Raw genomic sequence first — 20,303 nt, forward strand, 5'->3', positions numbered from 1 at the left:
CCTCCACAAGTGAAAATTTTGGTGGGATAATTGTAAGATAGTTGGATAGATTTGTGTTGTGGGCTGGATCCTACCCTTCCAATTGCCTCTGGAATATCTGCAGTCTAGCAGATATGGCATATTTGCTTTAACTTGTACCTGAAAACTCAATAGTTATGAGAAATTTGCATCTCAAACTCCCAATGTTGCACCAACATCTTCCTATTTGGGTTGATCAGAGTCCACAGTGTATTGACACCTGCAGAGCACAGATACAGTTTCTTTTGTTTGTCGTTCCATGGTGGTGGCATGGGATTCAGAATGTCTCACCACACACCAAGTTTTTGGAAACCCTGCTGCTGTTTTTGAGGAGAAAAATTATTTATGCTCCTACCTTATGGATTGGCCTTGAAAGTTACTCCTCATTAAAAAGACAAGTGGGTAGAGAGACCGACTTCCCTATGATTGTCCTGCTTTATTGAATGATGCTGTCACAGGTTGCTGACAGATTTGTTGGTGGCCCTGGTTTGGAATTGGTGCATAGTGTAAAATCAGAGATACTTTTGTCCTTTAAAAATTGAAAATATTTTTAAGCTAGGTGTCATGGCAAAGTCTTCTAGCCATGTAAAGGCTTGCTTATGCTGCCTTTAGTCACTATAACATTTTTGCTGTACAGCAATAACTGTTCTGTCAGCAGTAGATTAATGAACTCTGCTGGACTTTTACATATGTGAGGCCGGCAATAGGATAACGCAATATTTCCACTGCAACTGATCAAAACAGGTTGAAGTAATTGGGTGTTTTGCTTTATTTTCGTACTGCTGGAATAGGTTGGGTATGTACTTAGTCTTTAAGGAATTAGAGTTTTTGGGCAAGAACAAACTTCTTGATTTATTCTTCCTTCACTGAGGGAAATGGCAAATCTCCCACTGATTGCACTCACTGGGACAGAATTAGGCCCTCAAATGTTTTTTCTCCCCATCCCATGCTGATAGGCTACATTAGGTCTATTAGAAATAGCCACATCTAATGAACCCCAACTTTTCATCTAGCCTGCATATAGTGGAATAATAGATCTCGGACAAACTCTCAGTAGAAAGGTATGTTACTAAAAATCACTATGAGCATTAGCTTGAACAGATCCCTATGCCTCAGCCTCAAATAAATATGAACTCCCGGTTTTTTTGGAAACTGGTTCTTTACCAGTTGGAAGCCCAAGCCCATTAGTTCAGCATGTGGATGAAAATTGTCACTGCTTTTAGCCTGGTGCTACACCAAGCTCAGTGACTATGAGGACTCCAGGCTCCAAGGTTGTGAATCTTCCATGAGTGATAAAACTCAAATTTATTAATAAAAAATGAAACTGGATGAAATTCCTTGAAGCTACCAAAAATGAAGAAAGCAAAAACCCTTTGTCCAGCTGGTGATCATTAAATAAAAGAAATGCAGAAAAGTCACAATGGTGGTAATTTATTGGCTTGCTCTAACAGAAAATTGTTTAACATACCTATAATTCATGCTCCATCTCCATTCTTTCATAAGTCATGGTAATTACTATATGTCCCAAAGGGCAAAGAAATACAGAGATCTTCAGTAACAGTCCTTTTGTCTTCTTTTAACAGGACATGCATATTATCAGCACAGACGAGAATCAGGTGTTTGCAGCTGTTCAAGAGTGGAACCAGAATGATACTTATAACCTGTATATCTCAGACACCCGAGGGGTGTACTTCACCCTGGCCTTGGAAAATGTGAAAAGCAGTCGAGGACTGGAGGGCAATATCATCATTGACCTTTATGAGGTATGTAGTAAAGGTCACCCTACGAAGAACAGCATCTGCTTGCTAGTTCAAGCAAGAGTAAATCTCTTACCAGCCTTCCAGGTTCTTAATTTGTTTTGGGATCAGCCTAGATGTGGAAATCTACAGAAGGACTCAAAATACTGTTTTTCCCCTTGAACAGCTAGAGATACCTGCTCACAGGTAGGGAATATGGATTCTACCTTTGTAAGCTCTGAGCAGTTTATGCATTATAAGCCAAAGTTTATAGATGCCTTTTGCCCCAAGATAACAGCTGGATAACTTCTACCCTGAACCATCTTCTGTTCTCATTCTTCTGCCAGGCTTTTCAGCCTTGGTCGACAGCAGTCCATTCAGAGCAGTTGTTCCAGTTCCTGCTTTCTTCAGAGCATTCTGGTTTTGGTGTGTCATAACTCATTGGATAGAAGGTCTGCTGAGATTCAGGGCTCTGTGCTTTGCCAGCAACAAATAAGTAATCGGTAATACTAATAGTAATGGTTGCAGGCTAACTTGGGAAAGTTCTGCTGTTACATGGAGAAATGTGTTTGCAGTTATATATAGAATTAGGATTACACATTTATTTATTTCAGCCAGAACAATGGCTATTTAACACAATCAATTTGTTTATAAAAATCCAGGTAGTTTAAGGCAGTGAGAGAAAACTCAAAAATAATGCATGGTTCAGTATAAAGGACAGGCTTTACATTTTATTTTCACCTAGTTAAATTCATTTTCTTGCCACTGAAAAAAAATTTGTTTCTTTATTGTCATGAACCAGCTAAAAGAAATATGCGTCATCTCCCATTCCTTGGCAAACTCTGTATTCCCCAGCTGTGTATCATAGATTGTTTACTGTGAAATGCCGATAGAGATTTTCAGAGACTCATTCAGGGGGCTTTGGAGTAGAATGATTTGCATCCTGGCTGTTGCCATGAAGTTGCAGATTTGCAGCAAGTTCCTTCTTCCTGTCTTACTTTCACAGTTGTGCAACAGAGACCAGAGTCAACACAAAATCTTCTTGGGGATATTTTGACAGGAGCATATTCTACTGGCATGGGTTCTACTGACAAAAATCAAAATATTTGGAACAACTGGTTTTGATTTTGACAGAATTTGTGAGTGGAAGGAAAGTGAAGAAACCAAGTTTACAAAACATCAGTTTTCAGCATATTCAGGATTTCCATCTTTTGTGTAAAAGGAAAAAAGACCAACAAAAAAAAAAGATCCTACACTGCTTCTGATGTGACCTGCTGTCTCCCATGTTACGGCAGTCTGGGGAGGGAGTGGGGCAGACCACATCCCCAGGCTCACAGAGCTCCTCTTTGATGCAGTGCTTGCTGTACCTTCAAGCCCATCATCAGCCTGTCTGCAAGCACTCAAGGAAACCCAGAAGTGGGCTGTTTCCTAGGGTTTTGCTCTGTGAACATCCTTGTCTTTCTTTTCCAGAGAAAGAGACTGCACGAGGCCTTTCAGCTGTGCAGGCATCATTAAGATGTACTTATAATGCCATTCACAGTCTTCTAAGGCTGGGTGGAGATGACTTTTTTGCTTTTTTAGAGACCTACTCCTGAAAGTGCTCAGATGGGCCTTACTTTTGGCCTGTTCTTCCGATATATTTTTTTCATCTTTCTCCATTTTTCCTAGGTAGCAGGGATCAAAGGTATATTCCTGGCTAACAGGAAGATAGATGACCAAATCAAGACTTTCATCACCTACAACAAGGGCAGAGACTGGCGTTTGCTTCAGGCACCGGACACTGATCTGAGAGGGGATCCTGTAGTTTGCCAGCCGGTGAGTGGCAGACCTTTTCCAAAGCACAGCTGACTCCTTCAGAGCTGCTTGTTGTAGTTACTGGGTGAACAAAACATCCAGTGAAACTGAGTAGGAGGGATTCTTGCCAGTCAGAGAACTGCAGAGTCTCCAAGTGCTCCAAAATGGGGCACAGTTTACAGACCAGAATTTCGGGTTGGGCTTTCTGCCGTAATTCAACAACATCTAGTGAGCAGCCATTTTACAGTAGGCTGTAGCCCCTGTGTTTCAAAGGAGTGGGATTTCTCTGAAGTTTCAGTGGTTAATCTCTCCCCGTGTGTTTTTTTCTCTTGACCTGCTGAGTGTTAATTGAATTAAGTAGATTTCTTTTTCTATAGCTTCATAGATTTTAAGGGAAAATTCTGACCATCTTTCTTGACTTTTTTTATGGAACTTAAGTCAGAATAAGAAAGTTTCTGGGGAGAAGTACTCCAGATTAGATTGTTGGTAAAAACAAATGCAGACATGCTTGCTTGTAATGCAGCGTTTCTGCTTCTCTTGCTCTCAGCTACTTTTGTGGTGCTTATTCAGAAAATGAACATATGCTGCTATTTGTAACAGTGCTAAAAGCTGAGGGGTCATTTTCAAAAGGATCAGAACATCTGTGTGCAGTCTCCAAGGGTTCCTCTGATGTTTAACTTGTTGCGTATGAAAGCTTCTGCCTTGTTTGTTTCCTGTCAACAGCCCTTTTGCTCATTGCACTTACATCTGCAACTCTCAGAGAATCCATATACTTCAGGAAGCATTTCCAGCAAGGAGACAGCTCCTGGGCTGCTGGTGGCAACAGGTAAGAACATAAGAGCCACTCACCCATTCCTCACTGGGAGCCTGAGAGTATACGAGATGTTTCCTATTGGTGTAAAAGCTTTCAGCTCTGTTTCAGCAAGTGCTGAACTAATTCACATTTCAGCAAGTGCTGAACTAATTCACATCAACTGCCATTTGCTGTGGGCTAAGGGAAGGTGTGTGACTCCTGACTTCAAAAAAGATGATGCATGTCAGATATTTGTTGCTCTGCAATAACCCACATGTAGGGCTAAGCCCATACCTGTAAGGGATCATTATGAACTGGCATTACTAGCTCCTCTCACTTAACATGATTATAACCACTGAAGTAGGTGTCTACCTGTTTGCTGGAGTTACCATAAATGAGAATAGGGCCTATAACCATGGCTTTGATCCTGGGAGGTATCAATACATTCCACCTTTTGAGTAGCAAACATAGAGTGGTCACAAAGCCTGTCAGCTGAAGCCTGGACTTCATGAGTCCCTTTCTTGTGCACGGCACCTATTTTCAACACTGTATTGCTCCAAGACTATCAGCACTTCATCAACACTGCATGGGTCATTGTTATTGTGGGTTGTTCTGCAAAACAGTGCTTTGGCTGGTCTCGATGACTTAATGGTGACCTGCTGCAATGCTTCATGGTGGCAATGGCTGACCCACTGTAATTAATCTGACAACCATTACAGGCCCTGTGTGCACACAGCATGCAACCTAATCAGGATGAATGGGGCTACCAGTCCGGCTCTGTGGGAGCTGCTGGGCTAACAAAGTGCTTTCTGAATGGCTGGTGCTATTGAAAGCTGGCCTCCGAAGTATGTAGGCTGTCCTGCCTTTTCACAGGGAGGCTCCTACATATACTCAGATACATCCAAATAGCTCAACTGTTCTTTCTGAGGCTCATTCTCTCTCCTTTGTCTTGTTCAGCCTGGCTGTGGCTTGCAAGTATGTCATGTTAGCATATTGCCTATATGAATTTACACTGTTTCTTCCAGCCATTTCCATTCTCATGTCCTTCTGTGCTTCCACGTGCCTGCCAGATTAAGCCAGAACCTGAGAGACATGTTCCCTTCCTGAGATTTATATCTCAACAAGGGAAATGCCATGTGATTTCCAGTTCACTGATCCAAGCCAAACAGGGCGAGATAATTTACTTTAAACGTCCAGATCTTCCTTTGCATAGCCAAGTGGAGTCATCACTCCTGACAGGTCACACTTGCTAGATGGATACTTAGGAGCAAGTCCTACTCACGATGCTGTGATTGCAGAGCCTTTTTTCTTTAACCTTTTAGGAAGCAAATAGAGGCAGCAGGACAGTGAGATTCTAGGCGTTTGTCTGAATTATTAGTAAATGAGGTTCTTTTCAAGCTGCCAGTGCATGGAATGAATGGTTTCCCAGTCTAACAATTAACCTTTAAAAGGAAGAATATAATTTCTGTCTTATCGCTTTGTACAATAAAAAGCTTACCCTGTTGGGAATACACACATCTGCTTCCACGAACCAGTTTCACAACAACAGGAACGTCTCACTATGTTGGTGAATGTGTTCCAGGATAAGCATTGCAAGTTATTCGTACATGCGTTGGCTCCTCAGACTCCCTGTGTCTTACTCTTTGATTTACAGTGGTACATTTCCAACAATGATGGGAAGCTCAGACTCTTAATGTAAGGGCAGAGGTTAGATTCTTGCAAAGGGAAGAATTATGTTTTAATATTTAATTCTACAGCTGCCAAATCCTTGGCTTGTTTGGGAGTTAGTTGTCTTCGTTGGGGTTCGAATCCATGTAGCTGAAAGAAACTAGATGGAGAGAATGAAGGAAAAAAATGGAGCATGTTTGAACAGAAAAACAAACAGAAGTGATAGCAACAGAATCTCACCTTTTTACTCTCTTTTCTTGCCACAATCTGGACATCCCTGTTTGGAAAGTTGGTTTTCCAGTTTTGATATTTAAAATATGATGACACAAAACTTATATTTCTGCCTTTAAGTCAGTTTCTAATTCTTGAGCACTTCTACTCATGATAAGACACTGACCTAAACAGACCTTTGGACTGACACAGTAGATTTATCCTTGTGAACCTGGATGTTCCTATAGCCTGTCCTTCTACATAGTTGCCCACAGCAGATTTGTTTTATGCCTTCATCTAAAGCAGTCGGTCGTTATTGCTGGAGTCAGGAAAGAAGATAAGGTAGATGGACAGTGTGGTATTTCCTACATCCTGAGCATTGATGGAAGGGCCTTTCTTGCATTGTCCTGCCTCCCTGAGCCAGAAATTTTATTTTTTGAAACCACGTTGTCACAACAATGTGGCTAGCTGGATTCCGTGATGGTGACAGGAGTGTGTCAACCTGCATCTGGGTTTTAATTTCTCATTTTCCAGCATTAAATGTCAGAAATTCAATTAACATTTTCATTAGTGTGTTTTTATTATGCTCTTGTTGATGCTACAGATGTGTAAGAGTGCCACCTCTTCCTTTAGTGTTTTTGAAGAAAAAATATTAGTTCTCCCTTCCTTCCATGGAAAGTACACCTGCTTTAAAAACAGTCTCATTTGTAAGGTATAAGAATGGCTCACTGCATAAAGAATGCAGGGGTTTTGAATAAAGAAGTCATGGGTTTGACCACAATATGGTGGCTGTGGGTCATTGTCATTGGGAGGCCTTCTGATGGGGAGTATCTGTCAGTATTACATCTGCCTGCTTCCTGTGGGGCAGAAGTTCATACCACCAGAATCCCATCTAGCACTGATTGAAGGTACTGTTGACAGACCAGCAGAAAAACAGTTCCTGGGTGACTGTGATAGCTTTTTCCTGAGCCACTGGGTGCTTTGGGAAGTGGGGAGGTGAGAACAAATTAATTTTCAACAGACATGCATTGTTCAGTGTGCCTGGTGCTTGTGGAAATTTTAACTCTGGAAGCAGAAACAAGATGCTGACCTCAGGGCATTGTGGGGAATAAGCTAATAAAGTCTATTCAGAACATGTGCAAGTTTTTCAGACATTGGGCATCTGTTTCTTGCAACTATTGATGGAGGCTCAGAGGTTCCAGAGAGCTGGGGATTTAGTTAACTCTGTGTTAAGATGTAACACTGTAAGATACGAGGTTCTCTCTGCTGTCTCAGATGAGGGACCTTGGAAAGAACAGTTTCAAGCTCAGAGATAGTGTCTCCAAATGGTGTTCTGCCGTGCTTTCTGTATATACAGTTGTGGTTGATGTCTGAGCTTTTCTTTACATTTCTTTGATAAGTGGCATATCCATCCCCTCACGCATGGTGAAGGCAGAGTAGTTCACACTATAAGGCTGTCAGCAGAGTAGTTTCCATCATAATGGAAACTACAAGATTAAAATTAAGAACCATACGAAGTAACAAGTAAGTTTGAACTCACAGTCTGGGACCGCTAGGTCAATGGGAACAATCAACGTTTTCTAGAATGCCGCTCTCCACTTCGCTGCTGCAGTGTCATGTGACCCACCTTAGTTCTCTGACCTGTTTCTGGCCCCAGGTGAGGTTCATACATAAACAAACAAGATTTCCTTCAAGTGGAACTTATATTTCATTACTTTACAGTCCTCCTTAATTGCAAATGGTTAGGAAACCTATGAAGAAGCTTTGTTTATTTGACTGCAGGTTCTGAGATCATTTATGTGTTTGAGCACTTTGACAGAATCTTGAGTAGACTTTCTAGCCCCATAACCATGGGCTTCAGTGTGTCCTGGGTTTAATCTCTAAACTGAGCCATATGAGTAACTTCCCTTTGGATGCTTTCATTTACACAAGAAGTAAAGAGAGAGGTAATTGCTTTACCCTTGACAAAGACTGGCAGATTACAGAGGTGCAACTCACCAGCTAGAGCACATTTTCAGAGGAAAATAAGTATGGAATGAAATATCTGGTAGCCAGGGACAGTGACCACTATTCTGCTGCCATTCTGATGATCTGTGTGCACCAAATTGGTGTGTGGTTTTATATGCAGTTTTCCAAGTATGGAGGTCCTTGGCTAGAATAGGCCTGCCTTTAGTGGGCAGTGCTATCTGTTGGGAAAATAAGCTGATAATACTGTTTCTCCCCAATGTCAATTTTCAGATGGCACAGCTCTTGTAAATTAATCTTGCCCCCTGACCAAGCTGTTGATTTTAGATGAGAACAGAATGAAGAACAGCAAAGAAGCACTGCTCAGGCCAAGTACTTATGGTTTCCTGGAAAAATGCAGTTCCATGTTCAGCCATACAAGAATGTTTGACACTTGCTTGTGTTGCAGGCAATATTGGCTCTGAGCTTTCCTACACTGATGTTGGTGTGTTCATCTCTTCTGATGGTGGAAATTCCTGGAGGCAGGTATGTTTTGCAGAGCAAAGGAAAGCATGGAGCCCTTTGCTATTGTTCTCCTGAGTCCTTCCCAGTGGAGTGGAGCACTCATGCAGTACCTGATTTGTTTGCAGATCTTCGAGGAGGAATACAATGTGTGGTTTCTGGACTGGGGAGGGGCACTAGTGGCCATGAAACACACGTCAGTGCCCATCCGGCACATGTGGTAAGGAGGCTTGTTACTCTGAGAAGGTTTCCTCATGGGGATAAGCTGACAGTGGTGCCAATATCTCTTGCATCACCTGGTTAACATCTGCTAGTGTCTACAAAATGAGCAAATAAGATTATTCTTATCTGCATTTTACCATAATTTTTGTTTTGTTGATTAATATAATTATTATTATACCATTTTATAAGTATAATGGCTACATATATAATCACACCCGTATATGAATTACCCTTTGCAATAGTCGTGTACTGTGAGACTTCAGGTGGGGTTTCTTTCCCACAGATACATATATACTTAGTAAGAAGTCATCCTTTGTGCTTTAGGTTATTCCTGAAAGGATGTGTCCCTCACTGCTGCTTATTGTTTACAGAATTTGGTATTAAACTGGTAAGATAGGTAAAGGGAAGGAAAGCAGAGGGCAGTAGGTGTTGATGAGGACAACAGAAAAATGTTGCCAGTGTTGCTGTCTCCCATAGGATTCTGCTATCACTTTCTAGAGATATAGTGCTGGCAGCTGAACAGACTTGGGGATGGAATAGGACAAAATGATTTCTCTGTTGAAGATGCTGTTTTGCTATGAATGGGTTATAACAGTCTAAACACTAAAGATACTGCATAAAATTATCTTCTCCTTAGCCTTTGCTCTTCTTACTCCTGCACCAGCTAAGCACTGGAGAGAGGCATCTTAAAATTCAGAACTAACCTTTTTTACAGAAAATGTGTGTATTAGCATCACCTTCAGTTTCTGGTCTTTAGTGAAAGAGGGGCATGGCTAATGGACAGACCTACCCAGCTTCTAATGTTGTTTAGAAGTGAATTAGTTAGAAATAGCCTTCAGAGACAAGTTTTGTGTTCCTGTCTGCAAGATTGAGTCGTCTCTCAGCTCCATGGTGCTAAGCACATGTCTATCTCATGCTCGTCATGCAGAACAGGAAATGAGGCCTTCAGTCAAATAGAAGAAGAAAGCAATGGTGTTTGGCAGCAGTGATGAGGTGTTAAGGTCTCCTCTACCTTAGTCATTACCGTACAAAATCCTTCAATTAAATTACAGCCATTCAGGAGCTGGAGACCTCAAGAGAGGCTGCCTATACCAATGACAAGCTAATGTACCAGAGAGGTACCTTAAGAACATTAATGACTACTTTTTCAAGATTAAAAGCTTCTGGACTTTATATTCCTGACCAGACAGATAACTGTGGGATGACCGCAATATACATTTCTATTAAAGTTTGAATATGTTGCATCTGAGCACATTTCTTTACCACCTGAGCTGAAGAAATGACTGCTTTAGTTTCGGTGTGAAAGTGGATTGTTAACCACAGATGTATTGGCTCATATTCCTAAGGCTTTGTAATATTTCTAGGATCTTCTTGAGACAGGGGGACAAAGTGTTCTCTAAGAGGTCTGTGCCTCTGTGTGGGACTACAAGCAAGTCACTATATGCAAAATGAGGCTTGCGATCTTTGTCTTGCTTTCTAGTGTTCAGGAAAGAGGTTGCTTATTTTATCATAAAACTTGTTGTAGGTCATAACATATGTAGCCATACTGAGTTAGGGCTAGGGGTTAGTCTAGGCCAGCATCCTCTTGTCAACAGCCTCCATAACTGGACATATAGAGGAGCATAGTAACAGGGCTGACCCATAATGATGCTTCCAGCAGACTCCAACTTTCTGTCTGTGGTTAGAATGTGTTGTGTGATTAGAAACATTTGCCATAATCCAGTAGTCATGACTATACCTGAAGTGCCCTCAGGATAGAAGACATCAAGACCATGTCCAAATCTTTAGACCAAACTAAGTAAGAGCCAAGACAGGAGAAGTATGTGTTAGCTAAGTGTAGGTGTCGCCAGCAGTAGGTGCATCAGGCTGTGGCAAGTTGAGCTCTGGAAGAGTGAAAGGTCAGCCACTTATTGAAAGAGCTGGAAGTCATTTATTAACCATTTATGACTGTATTCTTCAACCCAGGTGCAACTGTTTTAATTGTCTTACCTTGTGAAAACTTTTTGCATGTAAAAAGCACATTACGTACCAGTGCCTGTACTTAGACGTCAGGAAAGTTTGGGTCACAGGTTGATTTTCCACAGGAGCTGAGACCCCAATTCACCTTTGTCTGCTTTGCAGAGGTTCCTTTCAGATGTTCTTCCTTTCCACTAAGTCTTGTGAAATGGCACGTGCAGTACTGTAAGTGCCCCGCTCACACTATTAAATGAATAGTGATTTAGAGCTGTTATCAATAAACTCCAACAGGTTTCCTCCAAAATTGTACCCTTAGGGACTTTGGAGTTTGCTTCATATTGCCTCAGTAGGCACCTGTTTTATGGGCAGGCATGGAATAGATTAAGGGGTACATGTATATCTATTAGTTCTCAGGCTGAGACATACAATAATTTTCATCATGGAGAAAAGAAGGGCAGATAGTTGAAAAGCCAAGGGAACTTTAACTAAGCTAATGAAGCATGCTGTTCCTCAGAAATTGAAATGGTATTTAGATAGATAAGCATGCAAGCAGAACAGCATACAACTACACAGGTGTATGGGAAGATACATACATTTAAATAAATAGATTTGGGGCAGATAAGCTTTTTGTATGCTGCGTACTCTCAGCTTTCTGTCTTTGGTGTACAGTCAGCTTCCCAGTATGGCAGATATGCATGGTAAGTCAGGTGAAAGTGTTTTGCTAGGTGCTGAGGGAGGCAGGTACTTAGGGAATAGTGATGGCAAGCCTTGGCTTTCCACGCTAGAGATCTGAGGCTGGGGTAATTAATTGTTTGTAATACCTGTTACACTGGCCTCCTGGTCCTTTGGTGGCATCTCAGATAGTGTCCCTGATATTACCTACTTGGAGTAGGGAGGATTCAGTTTCCCACAAGACCTTCTCAGATGCTCAGATGCATACATGTACACACACACACATGCACTCCCACCCCCCCCAAAATTTCCTGACCTGGAAAATAAGGCAAACTCCTTTTTTTACACTCACTTTAAAATGAGGAGTGTTTCCTGCTATTCAGAGAAGTAGCTTGTGCCATTATTGTCTTTTTGGTAACGTCCATTGAGAGTAATCTGTCACCTTTCACAGTCCAGGTACCTCGCAGAATTACAGAGAACGCTGTAATGACCCTGCTGGGAGAGGATCAAATAATTTTACAGCCAATAAACCTTTGTATTTCTCTGTTTGTTCTTCCTTTGCTGGTATAATTTGGAGCTGAGATTCTGGGCAGATATTGTGCAGGAGCAGTTGTGTGGAGAGTCCGGGGCCAGAGAGAAACTTGGTTGCTTTCAGAACTGTTCATGAGCAGCAGCTCTGCAAGTCTGCAAGGTACCTGTCTTTCCTGCTGCAGTAGCGGCTAGGTGTGCACATCATCCTCTGGCTGTCTTATGCACTATTGTGGGCACAGACTATCAGGGTGATGTCAGGCTGGTAGCTCCCTGAGGGCTGGGAAGCCAGGAGCTGACTGAGGTCCCTGGGACTGCAGGGCAGGATCTCGCAGCCAGGGCCCATCCCACCATCCCAGCCAGGAGCAGGACAGCCCCAGCCCTGGACATCAGGTACTTCACTGGCGACAGGGGCGGGCTGAGGCCAGGCTGGGACACCAGTCTGTGTGTCAGGCCCATGGCCAGACAGGGCTTTGGCAAAGCTAGAGCCTGGCATTCCTATGGTGTCAATGGGGCTCCTAGACCATGGATGGGGTGAGGGGAGGCCATGGGGCTGGGAAGGGACACTAAGGCATAGACCACCAGAGTCCTGACCTAGTCTGTCAGCTGGGGTGGTCAGTTAGACTGTTTGTTCACCTACTCCTTTGTAGTTATCAGAGATAGAGAGGTTGCTGGGGTATAGCTGAGAGCAGGGTTTGCTAACCCTCCTCTGCTAATCTGAAAGCCTGTTGAACTGAACTAACGCTAATTCAACCAGGACTCTGTCAGCTTGGTTAAGATACACGTGCTCTTTGATAAAAACGGAAAGTAAAGCACATGGTGGTTGTGGGTAGGGATAGATGATCAAAAGCCACTGGACTACCCTGGCTTGTCACTGACAGTGTGAATTCTCTCAGCTGCTAAGAAGGGAAATGCTTTAATTTTAATCAGCATACAACTTTGTTTTACAACGGTAACAGGCAAAGAGCACAGACTAACTACTGACTGTGGCTCAGTTTGGCCTCCTTCCTCCACCACTCTGTAAAATGGAGGCCACCTCTGAGATGGCATGCGAAGAAGTATTAAAAGGGCTAGAGAGACTGTAGTAGCTTTGTATGCCATATGGCATTGATACATGCACAGGTTGAAAAATCCCCTGGTATTGGCAGCAATTTTCATGCGTTCAGGCCAGGGCTGCTTATGCTCTGAGTGCTGCCCCATGCCAGGTGCTATCGTAGATCCAGAAACAGGACTTGGCAATGCCCCTTGACCCCTTGAAGTGTGATGTACAGCTGGATCAAGCATATCCTTGTTCTTTTTGCAGGTGTTTATACTCTCTAAGGCTTTGATCTTTCAAAATACACCACGAGCATGAATTAGTGGGCTGGGAAATGGCAAAGATTTGTGCTGGTCTATAAATCTAGCTGCTAGAGCTTGCAGACTTTAGCCAACATTTAATTGCTGCAGTTGCTCTAGAGTAAGTCTTTTTATGTGTATAAATCTTGTCTGCTTCTATCTCAGGGTGAGTTTTGATGAGGGAAGATCCTGGAGTAAATACAGTTTCACATCAACACCACTTTTTGTGGATGGATCCCTTGTAGACCCTGGCATAGAGACCCAGATAATGACGTAAGTATAGCAGCTCTTAACTTTTGCTAAAATGTGATGGCAGAAAGGGTGCATGGAGATGCCCAAGTGTATGGTGAGACTCATGGTATGCAGTGCAGCATTGTGTAGATGCACATGTAGTGTTACATGAAAGCATGGTGCTGTTTTGTGGTTTTTGCTGATGGTCACAGACCCAGGTGGAGTGTCCATGCATCACGTGGCAACCAGATGATGGAGCCAAACTCTTCCCAGTAGTGGCAGGGTCTATAACAAGGAGAGATTGTCCCAAGTTGTAGCTTGGGAGTTCAGATAAGACAGTAGGAAGTCGGCTTCTCTGGGGGGTGGTGTAGCCCTGTTGAGGTTACAGAGAAGTTGGGGTATTACCATCCCTGGAAGTTTTCAACCCTGGGCTAGATGAAGCCACATCTGCCCTGATCTATAGTTGGTGACAGTCCTCGAGTAAGACCTTGGACTATTGACATCCAGAGGTCCCTTCTCATAAATACTGCTGAGATTGCGTTCCTTGGATCTGATGGCCCAGGCACTGCTGTGCTCTTCAGAGGCCAGAGGTCTGTACGGTTGCACTTAATGTCAGTACTGTGCTTGTTCCAGTTGTGCAGCTTGACTGTCTTTTGAGATTGCTACTGGGTATGAATATCCCCAAACCTTGTTGCTTGCTATCTGCATTGTGGGCTGTACATATGCTTTTAGCTCAAATTAAATGTGTTCTCAGTGTGCATATGCAGAGCTGAGCTCAGAATAACCTTCCTGGTCTGGGGTGTAGTATGCTAAGACTCACCCACACCACGGAAGGAAGAGTCTGGGCTGGCAATGAAGGTGCTTGGCCCTTCCTCCTCCCAAGAGTGCTGAAGCACTGGGTAAGGCTGGTGGAATTGGTGGAGAAATATTGGCACAAAAACAGGCCAGGACCTGAGTTTAACAACCAGGGGAGAGAGCAAACTTTTTAAGTTCAAAGGTGTCTTCAAAGAGTTATCTGACCTCTTGCACAAAGCAGATCAGAGCACTCTGTTCTGGGATTTTGAACAAAGCAAGGACTAGATGCACTGCCTTTGTTGCTTGCAGAGATGACTTCTTACTTGTATTTTCTCTGAGCTGGCTCAAACAGCTTTCTGAAAAGGATCAGAAAGCAAGGTGGCTAAGATGCCTTAGACTGAGGCACTCCTGTGAAGCCTGTCTGCAATGGCATGAAGGAGTACCTTTGGTTAATCACATCAGACACTGTTGCAGCACTCCAACTCAGGTGCAGGAGATATACTATAAATTTCACCTTGCAGTTGATTTGCTTTTCCTGCTTTCTGCACCTGCACCTGAAGTTCCTGAAGGAACTACTTACAAGAGAAAAGAGATTCAAGCTTGGTATATTTTCTTCTATGCTTCAGTCCATCTGCCTACTTATGTGGCAGAAATGTGTAGGTGGATTTCATTGCTGGTGTCACAGGTAGTGACAGACTGAGAGTAGACTGCTGGGTATGCTTGTCATCAGTTTCTGAGGAAGCTTGGATCAGACAACGGTTGTGTGGTTTGGGCATTTCTGGTAGTGATTTTAATTTATTCCAACTGCATTGCATGGTTTGAGTTGGTATGCCTTTCAAAAACCAGACCTCCATCAGCCTTGCACAAACAGAAGTGACTGGTGAGGAGCAGCCTGCACCTGCAGTGGAGTTCACCTTAGCTGCAAGAAAGGGGCTGGGGAAAGATCCTCTTCTTTCAAAGGGCTGTTTGAGCTAGCTTCTTTGCCATCTATGTCATGACAGATGAAGTGCCTTGGTGCTGTAGTTTTAGGAGGATCAGGAAGGTGTAGCCAACTCCTGTATAGCCCCTCTATATCTCCTGTGCTAAAGCGTCCTAGGAAGGCCAGGCTACGTAATTATAGTTATCCTTCATACCTGAAAAGCACGGGAGCTGTACACTTAAATTTCTTTTCCAAACAGCACTGGGGCAGAATGAGGCAGCCTCTGTGTCAATGTCACAGACAGCTGTTGAGATTTTTATTGACATAGAGGTTGTATTGATTCTGGTAGGGTTGCTAGTTTTTCCTTTACTCCAAAACCGTGCCTTGGCTTTGGCTTTTTCTTCATAAGAGTGGAGTACTTGTTTGTGCGGAAGAATATATCTGTGCATCTGCTGCCTTGCTCTCTGCAAATATTGCCCCTATTTTTTCAAGAAGCAAAACACAACACCACATAATACACCTGTTAGCCTTTTCACAAGACTGCTGTGAGCATCTTGGTGGGGAAATAAATGCCAATCCCCAGCTAAAGATTAGACCCTACATTCTATTCACTCTACGCATTTTTCTCCAAATGCAGCAATAATGTGTCACTTTCTGTGTTGGTTAATATGGTGTTTTCCTATGAAATTCTTTGTGCAATGCTCAATGTGTATCGCTTTCCAACCACACACACATGCAGACACACACGCATGCAGACACACACGCATGCAGAGACAGATCTGAGCTCAAATAAACCTGTACATCAGTACCTTCATTGAAATCAATGGAACTAATCAGTTTCAGCTAGCTGTGGATTTGGCCCATTTACTTTGTCAATCAATGCAGTTTTCTTTTGAGATGAAAGATGCATTTTAAATCTAAGGTTATTGTTACTTATATCTCTGTAATCTTCTAATGGAGAATGTAGGAAGTGAGTTATCGTACTGAATATTGTATATGAGCTTTGTTGAGAGCTGACTGTTCTTTTGAAATCTTTGCAGGCGTATTATTATTATTGCTATTGTTATTGGTATTGTTTTTATTATTACTGTCATCACTGGCAATTTTTAAAACTATTCTTAATAGTCTGTAAAAGCCATACAAAGAAATTTCATGATACTTGCCATAAATGTTTAGAAAAATTCCTATCCACAGCATTAAAGAAACTGAGGAGGAGAGAGACCATTTATAAAGCCCATAGGCAAACCCTTTCTATGCAGATCACTAAGGTATTTCTCACAGTGAGAATTTTAGTGAACTCATCTATAAGGGCAGTGTTGGATCATGCTGACCTTGTGGAATATTTGGCTGAGAAGAAATCAATGCATTTTTATTGCTATTGGCCATTTTCTGAACCAAGATAACACATGGTGGTTGGTGGTACATGGATTTTGAGAGGAGTACAATGGTTTGGGCTCAGCATATCCCAGCTGAGGATGGGATCAGTAGAAGCCCTTAGGGTAGAAGCACGGCTGAGGCAGAAAGACCAAGACTGTGCTCATATTTGTGTACTGCCAAACTGGGTAGGTTAGTGGCTTTTAACGATTTGTCTTTCATCCTAGAAATGCAAAATATTTCATCCAGCAGTCTCGGCTGATTCCTGTTAGGGAAAATTTCTTCCATTGATTTGCATCAAAGTGGTCTCTGTTCAGCTACTTCAGAAAAATAATAATTTGAGGGGAATATGTATTAAATAGTCATTATACTCCAACTATTATTAACATGTTACATTATTAACAATATTATCATAATACTATCTTATTAAAATCAGTATATCAGTAGAATGACTATTATTCCTATCCTTCACTTTGTGGCACATCCTGTGAGTGGGCTCTTGGACTGTAGGAAGCACAAACAGTTTTAACACAGAATTTCATACCACTTCGTGGCTGTTATGTGAGCAGTTGCAGTATCTGTATTGTATGAGCACCCTAGGCTTTTTGGATCTTCTGTGCTTTGTGGGGTGCATATGTGTCCTAAGACAGGCCTAAAGAACTTAGAAGTATGGTAAAATCTGTAGATTTGCATGTAGGGGCATTATATGATTCTGAATATCTTAGTGTCTTTTGAATTGGGAGCTGCTTTTAGTGGGGAATTGGACAAGATGCCTTGCAGAGGTCCATTCCAACCTAAATTATTCTATGGCTTTGTTATTTCATATGGCTATAAGGGTGCAAGAATGAATTATTTCCTTACAAGTATAGCTGAGCGGGCTCCACTAAGCACGTAGTTTTGTGACACACAGGGAAGTACAATGAGACTGTGAGGGGCTGGTCTAGCTTGGAGGTACTGCCTAACCAAGGGGAATCCACTCTCCCTTCCTCCCTTCCTGGCTTATCATCCACTTCTGCAGTTCTTTTTGCTGTTGTCTGACACACACTTTATCTGCCAAGATGGTCGGTTCAGATCCTTTAGTGTCACAACTCTTCAAGATGTGTACCAAAGCAAATTGCAGTGTTTGCTGCAGGTGCGAGGAAAGCAGCTGTAGAAAACAAAGGGTCCTTTAGGAAAATAACTCACATGTGTAAGGGTGATGGGTTAGGCATGTTCTTAGACGATCCAATGAGTGCCTGGAAAGCACTAGTTTTTTTTAATTCTAGTTTTCTAACTTCTGTCCTGTAGCCCTCACTGGCAAGTAGTATGTCTTTTAATGATTTCATGTTCTAATGGGTCAGATCAAACATTTCTGTGTTGACAAGCCATAGGCACAGCATGTTACTTGCCTGAGGTTGTCCACGAGGGGAAAGGAATCAGATTGGGTTGATTCCAGTTGATTGTGATATATCTGAACAGAAGCAGTATTTGCTCAAGAGAGTTGACAGTCTGTACTGTTCAAATCAGAGACAAGTTGTTTTTGTGGGTCCAGAGAAGGACTTTATGTTGTTCCAGCTCTGACTCATAATTATTACCCCTGCCACTTCAACTCCTGTGCTAAGCATCTCTTCAAACCTACATAAAGAGAAATAACCTTTTTGCTTCACCTCCCTGCAGAGCTTTGCTGTCATTTTAGGAGACTTGTAATACGTGTGTGTGTGTGTGTGTGTGTGTGTGTGTGTGCAGACACTCATTTATAGATGAGGATCATTAGGTTTGTCTGTGCTGATAAATATATGTTTATGTAGACACACGTGTGTGTGTATATAAATATATATGTGTTTCTATGTATGTATTCTTAATGATCCATATATATCTGTGTATGCGTCATTGAGCATTAACGTTTTCAGTGAGAGGATTTAATACAAGCTAGCCTGCCAACATCACTGTGACTGCTGTCCTTGGATATGTGTGTGTTAGAAAATGTTCCTGGTTGTAAATGAATAGGTTATGAGCCCTGGCCATTTCCAATACCTTCTCATTTACATGGCCATACAGCTTTACCAGAGATGAAGTGGGAGCATTTTTTTTCCAGGAGACCCATAAAATTACTCGCAATCCATCACTGGGTGGCAGAAGAGTGGGGCAGAATGAATAAGTAATCGAGAAATGTTGGAAAAGGTGAGATGGAGGCCAGGAGAGGTTTGAGCAAGAGAGCATTAAGAGCATGGGCCATATTGAATCACATCAGAGCTCCCTGTAGCTCAGTTCCATGTTCCAACAGTGGAAAGAAGAAGATGCTAAAAATGTATTACAAAAAAAATTCCCTTGTACACTTTTCTCACTTACAGAGATTTACAAATAAGGGACTTCTTGGCCAAACATAATATTCTTTGTATTTCTAAGACATTCATTACTTTTTTCTATTTTTTGAGTTTTTTTCCCCCCTTAAATCCCTTTAAAAATTTAACAGTCACATTATCATGTGGCCAAGAGCTCCAAGAGTTAACTCTTATTCTGAAGAACCGACTGACTTGTGGAAGACATCAGCAAAGTATGCACAGGTAGGAAGGCAACGTGGACGGATTCTGATTAACACTCACCAGAGTTTCAGCAGATTGACTATGGGAGAGGGGCAACAGCTCCCAAGGCCAAGCTCCCACTGAGTTCAAAAATATTTGGGAGCCAAGAGTCATTTTCCTGACAGTTTCTGATAAGGTGATTGTCATCTTGCCTCTTAAAGCAAGGCAACATTCACTGCTCAAGTCTTGCTGTCACATGTAAAAGCTGATACAGGAAAGAAAATTACAAGCTGACACAATGTCCTTGAAAGATTCTGCCCCTTTGCTTAGAGGTTTGGAGCTACAGATCTGCCACCTCTGAGTGGTTGTGCTGAGAAATGTAAGGTGAAAACAGAGAGGTGATAGAAAATAGTGCCTTTTCTGGGTTGTGGTCAGAGGAGCTGGCCTTCTCTCTGCTGGGCCAGCCTTTGCCTTCCATAGCTGGCAGCTGTGCCAGCAATCACAGCAAATGAGAGAAGATGTGAGTGGATTGCAGAAACAGCAAGAGATTGTTTCTCCTAGAAGGAATTGAGGTTCTTGTCCAACATGCATAAAAAAAAAGACACAGACACAGTGTTCCTCTATTCCTGTGGCCTAGCAGAGGCCTTCAAACACTCCTGTCATCGATCTGGTCTCTTTTCTCTTCACTCTACTTGAGGAAAAAGAGACACATTTCCTTCTGCAACTTCTGCTGCTGTTGCTGAGCTCAACAGAGGATTTGGTGAAGATGAAATCTGGAGGAAGGATTTCACCAGGGGTCTGTAGAAAGCTAAATCCAACTCTCAGCTTCCAGTGCAGAAAACAACAGAAGGGATCATGTACAGGGGCTGTTGTGGTGAAGGATTCTGAACTCTATCTTTATTTACCCTCACTTCTTTTGGGAACCAGAGCTCACTAGCCTGTCATACTCTCAGGCCTACCAAAACTGTAGGTTTTTTGAGAGTTCGGAGAGCAGATTTCAAAACTTGGTTTATCCAAGTTGCATAGGTACCGTTAAATACCTAGAAAGGACTGGTAGATTTTAATTGTTGTCCACATTGTCGTTT

The 20,303-nt window shown here is 42.4% G+C and overlaps 1 protein-coding gene across 1 annotated transcript in view; it reads left to right on the forward strand.

Moving 5' to 3' along the window:
• SORCS3 (sortilin related VPS10 domain containing receptor 3) overlaps window positions 1–20,303 on the forward strand; it is a 317,894-nt gene that overhangs the window by 250,159 nt on the left and 47,432 nt on the right. Inside the window, exons 9-14 of the mRNA XM_075107684.1 lie at window positions 1,602–1,781; window positions 3,423–3,569; window positions 4,272–4,374; window positions 8,633–8,709; window positions 8,814–8,905; window positions 13,564–13,671. Coding sequence (XP_074963785.1) covers window positions 1,602–1,781; window positions 3,423–3,569; window positions 4,272–4,374; window positions 8,633–8,709; window positions 8,814–8,905; window positions 13,564–13,671 — 707 coding nt within the window. The remainder of the gene's footprint in view (window positions 1–1,601; window positions 1,782–3,422; window positions 3,570–4,271; window positions 4,375–8,632; window positions 8,710–8,813; window positions 8,906–13,563; window positions 13,672–20,303) is intronic.

The sequence above is a fragment of the Phalacrocorax aristotelis genome, chromosome 12, assembly GCF_949628215.1.
Source record: "Phalacrocorax aristotelis chromosome 12, bGulAri2.1, whole genome shotgun sequence".
NCBI classification, from domain to species: Eukaryota; Metazoa; Chordata; class Aves; order Suliformes; family Phalacrocoracidae; genus Phalacrocorax; species Phalacrocorax aristotelis.